Source organism: Olea europaea, unplaced genomic scaffold, assembly GCF_002742605.1.
Source record: "Olea europaea var. sylvestris unplaced genomic scaffold, O_europaea_v1 scaffold894, whole genome shotgun sequence".
Classification (NCBI taxonomy): Eukaryota; Viridiplantae; Streptophyta; class Magnoliopsida; order Lamiales; family Oleaceae; genus Olea; species Olea europaea.
Window position 1 is genome coordinate 152,961 of NW_019267410.1, and position 11,201 is coordinate 164,161.

Consider the following 11,201-nt stretch of genomic DNA (forward strand, 5'->3'; position numbering starts at 1 on the left):
ATGGGAACAAAAATTCTACCTGCAAGTAAATTTAGATTGTGCTTATCTTTATTACACATTGACACTGGTTAATTTTTCTTGCAGGTGGTGGGCGATGATGATGAACAGTTCTTCCATGTGCAAATTCGCAACCAAGAGAGAGTGTTAGGAGAACCAAGGTGAAGAATGTGAGGATATGGTTCACCTAACCCCACCCAATATTGTGACTTGATGGGAGTGAGGTTGACACAATATGGTCTTCCTTCCTACTCCTCCTGCTGTACTCTCTACCATTTTTCAAATAAAGGGGGCAGCTCTCTGTCTCTATCATTCCCAGCAGTAGGAGCTCTTGGTTTTTCATAGAAAAGGGTGGTGGTTCTTCATTGGTTTTTCCCCTCTCTCTTTGGAAGGCAATTGGCATAGCATGGGGCTGTTCCTGAGCCTGGAAAAACACCCATAAATCCAAGAAAGAAGCTGCTGAAACGAAGAAGAAGAAGCTGGACAGATTTTCGGCAGAATAAAGGGGTTGTATTCTTCCTGTTTTATTTTCTTGTTTTTGCCTTGAATCTTGTTTGTTGATTATTGTTTTGGTTGATTGAACTCCTAGGATCCCCAACATGAACCATAATACTTTAAAAGATAAATGGAATATGAATGAATTGCATAGTATGCTTGTGTAAGAGGAGACAAGGTTTAAGAATCAAGGAACTCATTCTGTTCATCTCGTAAGTCATCAAGAAGCTAGAAAAAAATATAAGAAAATGTCTAGAAAAGGCATTAAGCAAGGATCACTAAGGATAAATGAGTCTTTTACCCAAATTTACAATAAGGAATAGATATGTGTCATTTATATCGCAAACCCGGGCACCACAAAAATTATTGCTTGAAATGTAAGGCAAAGTTGAAAATTAAATGTAAGATTATTTTTTATGTATGTTTCGAATCTAATTTGGCAGAAGTTTCTTATAATACTTGGTGTATTAATTCTGGTACAAAGGAAATAGGTGCTTGAACTAAAACTCTCGCATTAGCTGGATCAGTTTATCGAAAAGGTGTTTAAACTGACTACGACAAAGGCTACTTCAACCAAAATAAGGGCGATCCCAATTCAAATAGAAAGAAGTACTTCACCATGTCCCTACAAATTGCAAAAACAGCGGTGGAGCATCTACTTTAGGGGATCCAATCAACTAGCCAAATATGATTTACTACTCATGTTACCAATACGATACAGTGATTTCTTTCAATCCATATCATAAATCCAAATGAAAAAGTTTGTTCTCATCGGCAATCGAGTCAAAACTATGTCGAAGTCATTGGAATCTATCGTTTGATTTTAGATACTGAACGTCGTTTAGATTTATTTCAAACTCTTTATGTATCTTTTATTTCTCGCAATTTAATTTCCTTATCGAAACTTGATTTCGCTGGATATTTTTGTAATTGTGGAAATGAATGTTTAAGTTTGTTTAAACAAAATCATCTTATTGATTTTACTATTTTTTGTGATGGCTTATATAAATCAAAACTCAATAATTTTTTTGCCAAGACTCTTTTGACCTTTCATGATAATGTTAGTACTAAACGTGGTTTATTGAATGAATGATCTGTTAACTTGTAGCGTAAACGTTTGGGTAACATATTTGAGGAAAGGATAAAAGATTAGTAAAAAATGAGATCATTCCTGACTTGGATTTTAGTGATCTTGGAATTTGTGTGGATTGAATTAAGGGTAAACAAATCAAATACACAAAGAAAAAGAGTTACAAGAAGTACACAGCTTCTCAAGATAATACACACCGATATATGTGGTTCTTTTGATGTTTTATCATTTGATGGAGAAAAGTATTCAATCACCTTTATTAATGATGTTTCGCATTATGGTTATGTCTATCTACTACATGAAAAGTCTTAAGCCGTAAATGTTTTAGAGATCTTTGTCAATGAATTTGAATGACAATTAGATAGAAAGGTGAAAATAATTAAATCTAATAGAGGTAGTGAATATTAGGGAAAACTATGATGAAAATGGGCAACACCCTGATCTATTTGTTAAATTTATTAAAAGACATGACATATTTCTCATTACACTATGCCAAGCACGCCGCAACAGAATGGTGTGCCTGAAAGGTGTAATCGTACTCCAACGAAAATGGTTAGGTTTACGTTAAGCAATTATAGTAAGGTAGTTCCAAGGACTCCCTTTCGACTGTGGACCGAAGGAAGCCCAGTTTAAATAACCTACATATTTGGAGTTGCCTAATAGAAGCAACAAAATTATAATTCACATGAAAAGAAACTGAAGTAAAAAACAGTTGGTGGATTTTTTATTGGTAATCTAGAAAAATTAAAGGAGTGTAGATTTTTTCATTCTAACCATAGTATTAGAATCATTAAAACTAGAAATGCTATGCTCATTGAAATTGACGAAGTTAGTGTGAATTTGCAACGACGAAATGTGAAAATACAAGAAGCTAGAGTTCAAGTTTCTCTACCCTCAACTTCTTCTAATGCTGTTGTACCTCAAATTGTTGAACATCATGACAATTTGTAAGAATAACAAATAAATGATCAAACATCTCATAATGAAGTTGCTACTAATGAATCTGTACTAAATAAACCACAAAGAAGTAACATTAAGAAGGTCACATAGATAATGTAGACCTGCTATTTCTTATGATTATGTGGTTTACCTACAAAAGTCTGAATTTAACTTGGTTATTGTTGATGACGAGCCAATTTCATTTTCACAAGCCATTGAGAGTGCTAATTCTGACAAGTGGTTAAATGCTGTGAAAGATGAGTTGAAATCTATGGAGCACAATGAAGTCTGGAATCTCGTCAAACCACTCGAATCATGTAAAAGAGGTGGGTGCAAATGGGTCTTTAAAACTAAGCGCAACTCTAATGGTAATATCAAATGATATAAAACTAGACTTGTTGCCAAAGGTTTTATCAACAAGATGACACTGATTATAAGGAAACATTTTTCCCAATCTCCAGGAAAGGTGCACTCAGAAATATAATGGTTTTAATAGCTTATTATGACTTAGAGCTACATCAAATGAATGTAAAAACTATCATTCTAAATGAAAACTTAGATGGAGAAGTTTATATAGATCAGCCTACGAATTTTTTAGTTGAAGGAAAGGAACACATGGTGTGTAAGTTAAAGAAATCAATATATGGACTTAAACAGGCTTCCGACCAACAATATCTTAAGTTCAAAGATATCATTACTTCCTTTGGATTTAAAGAAAATATAGCTGATCGATATATATAATGCATTACGGACATATGATCATTACGTCTCAACCGGGTTATTTTATTCCACCTCTTAAAAAGAAAAGAACTTAAATCAAAATACTTAATAGCATAGTGTTACATTTATACAAAACTTTTGTCTCAAGCACACACAATGGAACCGTAGACAGTCGAGTGAAATCATATAAATACAAATGGTTCGATGGAAGCAAGAATTTCCAAGGACATTTTGAACAATCCATGTGACTGGAATTGAAATATTCCGAGATAGGTTATAAGGATTGTTAAGGTTGTTTCAGAAAGCATATATCAATAAAGTTTTAGAGAGATTTGAGGTGAAAAAATGTTCAACAAGTGCCGATCCAATTTAGAAATGAGACAATTTAATCTCATATAATGTCCTAAAAACGAATTTGAAAGCAAACAAATGACAACTAATTCTTATGCATCTCTTGTTGGGAGCTTAATGTATGCTCAGACTTGCATCAGGCTAGACATCAATTTTACCATCAGAATGCTGGACATGTATCAACGTAACCCATGACTTGATTATTGGAAAGTTGCAAATAAAGTATTAAGATAATTGCAAGGAACGAAAGAGTACATGCTCACTTATAGGATATATGATAACTTGGAGGTCATTGGATATTCATATTTATACTTTGCTAGATGTGTGGATACTAGAAAATCTACATTTAAGCTATCTATTCCTCGTAGCTGGAGGAGCTATATCATGAAAAATGCAAAAAGCAGTCAAGTCGTTGCTACATCCACCATGGAAATTGAGTTTGTGGCATGCTTTGATGCCACGGTTTAAGGAAATTGGCTGCGGGACATTGTTTCAGGGCTTAGAATTGTCGATAACATTGCCTAACCGCTGAAACTTTATTGTGATAATTCTGCAGCATTTCTTCTTTTCAAATAAAGATAAGTACTCTAAAAGTACTAAACACATGAAATTGAAGTATTTTGTCGTTAAAGAAGTTCAAAAACATAAGTGTCAATTGAGTATAATAACACCAATCTTATGATTGCAGATTCACTAACGAAAGGATTGACACCAAAGACATATAATGAACATGTCAAGAGAATGTGTATTTTTGGAAATGGTCATTGAGATTATGTAATTTATGATATTTATATATTTGACACTTTGAGCTCGTTTATGTATTGTTTTTGACAAAATATTATTTCTGTCATAACTAATGGTATAGTTACATGAATGGATTATGTGAATGTTGACATTAATAATTTTTTTGAAGACATTGTTGGAATGTAATTATCGAACTTCTCATTACATATCATGTTAAGTGAGAACTAGTATTGTAGTACATGAAAGGAACTATGCCGGAATGATGGTGTACAACCACCGTGAGTCTTATTAGTCCTTACTTAAGGATGATTTATTAAAAGGTGTTTGGTAGGGATTAAAATTAAATATTTGATATAAGTATTTGAAATGTGTTGTTGAAAAGTTGTGAATTCCATGAAATATATGGTTAAAATTTAATGCTGACTTTGAATTGAGATTTTAATCCAAAACAAACAGGGGCTAAGTGACCAATGTACGAGGGATTTTAGCTTATCATATTCGGATTATGTTATGGATCACATAACGATGTAATATTATATGGGTCAACTAAGAGAATGTAAGACCAATTAATATGGCCCAAATAATATTATTAATGATTTAATTAAAGTGATTTATTATTGCTAGAATCCTATTAGCTTATAAAGAAGTCGCAATTTTATAACTATCCACTTTGATAGAAAGTGGGTATTTATTTTTATGGCCTATGAAACTGTCTTTCTCTGTCTATAAATGTGAATGAAATTCATTAAATAAAAAGATTCAATTAAAGGGATAGAACATTTTCTTTATTTTTACTAATTTCTCTTTTACAGATTTAATCAATTAAATTTATATGTAAAAATATAAAAATCATGAATTCTAAAAATTTTGATCTTATGGTTTAATTGCTTACATAAAATCCATACCTCGGAGACTGAGCTTGCTCTATGGAATATTTGAAATCACATAGTTGTAGAAATGGGGGCATGAGATCGAGAGGTACCTCGAAAAATCCAGAATAGCGAAATAATATTAAAGCCTACAAGTTCCAGAGGGATGAAATGGGAAGAAGCCACCATATAGTATGATTCCTTCTTGTGACGAAGACTGCATAAGGCTGACCAACATGAATGTCAAGACTTTCATTGTACTATTTTGATGTGTGCACTCCTTCACTCTCCACCGAAGCAATTACATGGTCCTGAACTCTGAAGTTCAAAGTTGAATTCAAAGTTCAAATCCACATTGAGGGTTTTTAGCCTATATGTAGCTCCTAAAGAGAAATGTCATTAGTATCAGGACTTGCATGAGATTTCCTTTTAGAATCAAACATTTTTCCAAATACTGAATCCCACAATATTATATTTCCATCAGAAACATCTCTGCTCAAATGATTCAGAGTCTGTAAAAATATCTTCTGTTGTCATAAGAAGCTATCACCAAGGTTTTTTACTGTACGATACAATTTAAATACAACGGTAAAGGCAACTCACCAGCTTCAAAATCAAGCAAAATCAAGAGTTGCTTGATTTTTCCTAGTCCATTGATGAAAATTCCATCTGGTAAGAGCAACACACGTCCTTCATCCAATCTTTTAATCACAAATTGAAACTATTAGTAAAAATTAATGTCAGAAGATTAATTAAGGAAATAGTTGACAGATGAAAAAAAAAAAAAAATAGGGAACAGAAAAAGTAAAAATTAAATTTTGATGCCTCATCCTGCGGGATCCAATCATTGATCATGTTGTAGCAAACTAACAAACCATCTTAGGTCCACGTTCACCTAACGTGCTTATCTGACTTAACTGAGGCCATCAAACAGAGAAAGCCGAAGTTATGCTATCACCTCAACTGAAACGCCATGCTGAGGTCGAACATTTATGGTCGAGGCAAGGTGCCACGATCTGCTATAGTTTATTTCGAAGCAAAGAGCTCTAGATAACTAGATTCCACTAAGGCATATTCCTAGTTTTACCTCTTTCAAGAGATCTTTCGTACAAGATCCTCTGCACGATTAATTGATGTGATATATCTACATCAGATGCTCTTACTCAATTTGTCAATCTACCTTTTTAGATGTCGGACCTATGTTATTAGGATGATGCCTCGATCGTCAAGATGTGGTCACTTCTATTTTATCCAACGATAGTCACTTCACCTCTTCCACAGTAAAAACTCATATTTAATGTCATTTACAACTAATGCAATTTTGAACTCTCTACTATTCTTGCTTATTATTTCCTCTCTATAACTCCATGCCCGTACAAATACTGGAAGCTTATGTCTTCCATTCATCCCACACTCAAATACAAGTTGATTGGCTTCATTGTTGGAGTGCTAAGAGTTACCTCCCTCACCATCGAAAGCTAGTACTTCAAAGATTTGTTCAAGTTTGCAGGAGTCCTACACATAGACATGAGTGAAGTGGGGATATGTTGGTCATATATGCTAGTCAAAAATCAAAGTCAACCCAAATGTTTTTTCAATTTCACGTTGAATAAATTGAATAAATGCTATTAATCAAAATTAACAAAATGGAGTTTTTCTTTTTGTTTCTAAAAAAGCGCAACAAATTTAAGGACATCCACTAATATCCTTAAATGAGATCCAATATTTTCAATTTCAGTTTCATGTTAAAAAAAAAATTTAAAATTAAGGACAAAAGGTGAATCAAATGTTTCCTGAATTTTATATTATTTTTAGTTTAAAATTTTTTTAATTTCATGAATGGGCCTCACAAACTACAATTCAAAGGCCATAGAGAAATATTGAATGACATGTTCTTTTTATGGATACACTTCTCTCAAATGATTTCATAAACTTTCAATGTGAGATAATGCCTTTTTATAGATGCACTTCTAACCAATGGTTTCATAAACTTCTAATGTGGGATAATATCATAACAAAAAAATTGTTAAAATGCTCATCAAAATCATTTTCCAAATGTATGTATAATGGACTAATTTGATTTTGAATCCTAACTAGCTAAATTGTAATATCCAGCTTCATCTTTTTATTTATTTAATTTTCAAATTTAAATTAAATTGCACTTGATAATTAATATATTAATGTTAGATATCATTTTCTGTAAGTTTAAATTATTTTAATTTAACAAAGCTAACTATTTTAACATATTGGATTTTAATTTTTGAAGTATCAAAACTGATTGTAGGATAATGAATTTAATAAATAAAGACAGATATATATATATATATATAACCCTTGACTCTTAACCTTTTCCTGATCAATGATTGGGTCGATTTTTAAAACATTGATTTTAATTTATATTTAATTTAAGTGTAATATTACTTATACATAATTATTTACAGATTGATGAACACTGATAGATGAAAACAGTTTGAAAGAGAGAAAAAGATAAAAAAAAAAAAAAAAAAAAGGGGGAAAAGGAAATAAATTAGATTTTAATATACCTCATGTCATCAATTTGTACATCGATCTGTAAATGATTATGTACACATATGATTACTATTAATTTAATATTAGTAGCTCATAGGATTGGAGGTATCAAGACTTAGCTCTTGTTTGAGCCCCATTATTTGATAAAAATAGATTGTGAAATAGTGATTTTTTGGAGAAAATGTGGTTGAAAAATAAGAAAAAGTTTTAAGTTTGCACGTAATATTATTTTATTAAGAGAATATGTAATTGAAAATGAGTTTGAATAAAAATGTACTATCGACAAATGGGATTCAAACAAGGGCTTAAATTTTTATCTTAAAATGTTAAATTTATTAAGAGGAGTAGTCCAAACTTTCATCTTTATTCGACTTAGAACCATTAGCATGTTTCATAAGATTGTGTTTCTTGACAACACAAATCTTGAAATTCGATTATTCATTTCTGCTTTAAATAGATCGATTTCTTCATTGAAGTTTAATGAGATTTGATGCCACCTCAAAACTCAAATAGTTTAAAATTTTAACATTGTGAAGATGAGTAACGTAATCATTCATGTATTATATATTTATTTCATCTTCATTCGACGTGATATTTACCACAATATAGAGTACGTCATGATGAATTATGCTGTCAAGTTGGAATCCCCTATTCAATCACAACTGGTTCAGAAGGGAATTTATCTTGTATAATGATAGGTGTACAAAAGAATTTTTACAGAATAATTACAAAAGTCTCACAATGTTGTGGGTTTTATATGAATAAATAATGTCAAAAAATTACTCACCCACCCCCAAATGTGAGGTATCGGTAGGTGTTTACAGAACCCATACCCGTACACCAATCACAACTCATTTATCTTTCACTCTAAGAAGCAAATATGAATAAAAATAGCGGATCAAAAGTAATGAAGTACGAGTAATACAAATTCGACTATTTCTTTATTCAAGAAAAAGTATATCTAATTTGCATGGTCTGATTATTGATCCAAAAAATTTTACATTTTATATATAAGCCATGTTCATAGAGTTAAGCCCTTGTTTGAGTTTCATTTTAATGAGATTTCAAGAGAAAATACATTTTGGAAGAGTAATTTTTTGAAAAATGTGATTAAAAAGAAGGAAAAAATTTTGATTTTACATGTAATATTATTTTGTTGAAAAGATTAAAAATGTATTGAAATTAAAATGGAATCCAAGCAATGGCTTCAATGAAATTAATTACACAAAATAGTTGAAATTCAAAAATATATTGTTCCACTTCCAGCATTATAGCATAGTCAATGGGTTTTGTTCTTTTTCGTAAAAAATAAAAAGAATTTACTCAACAGCCTCGTCACATGGATCAAGACGGTGATGCACATGGTATGTCGACCGACCACCTGCAGAATTGTTCATAATTAAGCAGCAAGGCTTCTTCGAACTAATACATTTCAATAATTTAACTAGAATTCATCGAGATTCATAAGTTGATTGATTATAAATTCGAATTGCATTAATTTCGATAAATCTGAAAAAATATGTAACTTTCCTTGAAATATTTCAAAAACTAAAATTAAGTTAGTATGATCTCAAAATTATTGAAGGTTTTTCTCCAATGCCAGAGTTTCAATTCTCAACAACATATATAGAGTGTTGTCCGATTTTCACAGGTTAAGCTTTAACGGTTACGATATTGGATAGAAGAGCTTGCATTGGAGGAAAATTGTTCTGATTTTCGAAAATTCATTTTCAACCATGTATTTTATTAGATTCACTACTTTATCGACTTTTAACAATAATTTTTATCAAAATCTATTAAAATTTGATTTTAACCGTAGAAAAGTATTATTTTCGATTTTGAATCCCTTATTAACTTATAAGTCAATATTTTAAGCTTAACAAAAGATGCTGTCGTGTACGATTGAGCAACTCACATAGTAGATGCTTAGATATTGTTGAGTCAGCAATCAGCATTTTATCCATATCCTTTCCATACAGTTCACCGCATTGCACAGACTCAACCGCGTATCAAATAGTCCAATCATCAACCCACGTTCGCGGCTCCTCCATAAATAATCCATCCATCTCAGAAACTATTCGTTAAATCCAACCGCAGACAGACACTGATCTCATCATGGCTTCAACATCATTTTCTCTTTCAAATCAAAAAATTCGCTCAACCATTCTACCGCCGTGCACCGCCTCATTCCGCCGCCCTCTTCGTATCTCCGCAACTTGCGCCACCTCTCAGAGGACCTGTAGTTCGAAGATCAGCACTGGCTGTGATCCAAAACAGGGGTCTCTATACGAAGTTTTGGGGATTCAGATTGGTGCTTCGTGTCGAGAAATCAAAACTGCGTATAGAAAATTAGCCAGATGTTTGCATCCGGATGTTGCATCCAACAGTGGAGATGAGTTTATGAGAGTGCATGCGGCTTATGCGACTCTTTCTGACCCGGAGAAGCGTGCGAACTACGATATAGAACTTTTCCATCGTAGACGGCTGACGGTGGTGTCGGCGAGGGGGTATTCTAGCCGGAGCCGGAATTGGGAAACTGACCAGTGCTGGTAACTCAAATTGTGAGATCACTAGCTCAAAATGTAGACAGAAGCGGCAATGGTGGAGGCTGGAGGAACTAACTCACAGGGTACAGTCCATTCTACAGCTACTTCGTGTAGAGATTCTGAAGATTTGAGCAATGCGTAGACGCTGAAAAAAGGCATTATTTTTTGTTCTTTCAAAAAACTTTTTATTTCGCACCGCTACTGTTTTTGTGTGTATATATATAAAAGCTAGTGCTTTTTTTCCTCTTTCCAAACCTTTAATTTCAATTTTGTGCGGCGAAAGGACCTTGGTCGGTGTCGTCGGTCCAAATGACCGTTAGTGATCAAGAACATAAGTCTGACAACAAATTCGGCCAATTTTGAAAGGGTAAAATGATAAATTTACTTTTTTTTTGACATAAAATAATTAAATAAAAGAAACAATAAGGAAAAAATGATAGTTTTCAATAGCTTCAATTGTATGATATTAGTTACCGATAATTCACCCTCTGGCCCCTGCCGATCCAACCACAAGTGAGGGGAAAATGTATAATATATTAAGCTCAAGAAATCCAACAAAAACCAATTCTTATGGTTGTCCTGTATGGGAAAGAAGGTTCACGGGCCCAACTCAAATCAGGTCAAGAAGCGGGATTTTGCATTTTGGTTTGGGAAATATTCATTTCTCTGGTGTAAAGTATTAGCCAATTCAAAATTCTTGCAATAAATTTATATTTTCAAATCTAGGGTGATAACTAAATAATTAAATATAATTTATTAATTAAAATATATTAAGGTCATAGTTATATAATTAATGGTCATAGTTACATAATTTTATAGGTCATAACTTATTTATTTATCACATATTATCAAATTAATTGGCCATAAATTATTTTTTCAGTCACAAATAAAAAATATTATAGACCACAATTTATTGGTCAC

General features: G+C 32.4%; 1 protein-coding gene across 1 annotated transcript; it reads left to right on the plus strand.

The window, feature by feature from the left end:
• Nucleotides 1-9,725: 9,725 nt before the first annotated feature.
• On the plus strand, nt 9,726-10,593 carry LOC111392175 (chaperone protein dnaJ 11, chloroplastic-like). Its single transcript, XM_023017443.1, has one exon. The coding sequence runs from the start codon at nt 9,850-9,852 to the stop codon at nt 10,285-10,287; it is 438 nt and encodes a 145-aa protein (XP_022873211.1). The 5' UTR covers nt 9,726-9,849; the 3' UTR covers nt 10,288-10,593.
• The last annotated feature ends 608 nt before the right edge of the window (nt 10,594-11,201 follow it).

What these genes read in the sequence shown, in the direction of transcription:
- LOC111392175 (XM_023017443.1), top strand. Translation starts at nt 9,850, where the DNA reads ATGGCTTCAACATCATTTTCTCTTTCAAATCAAAAAATTCGCTCAACC.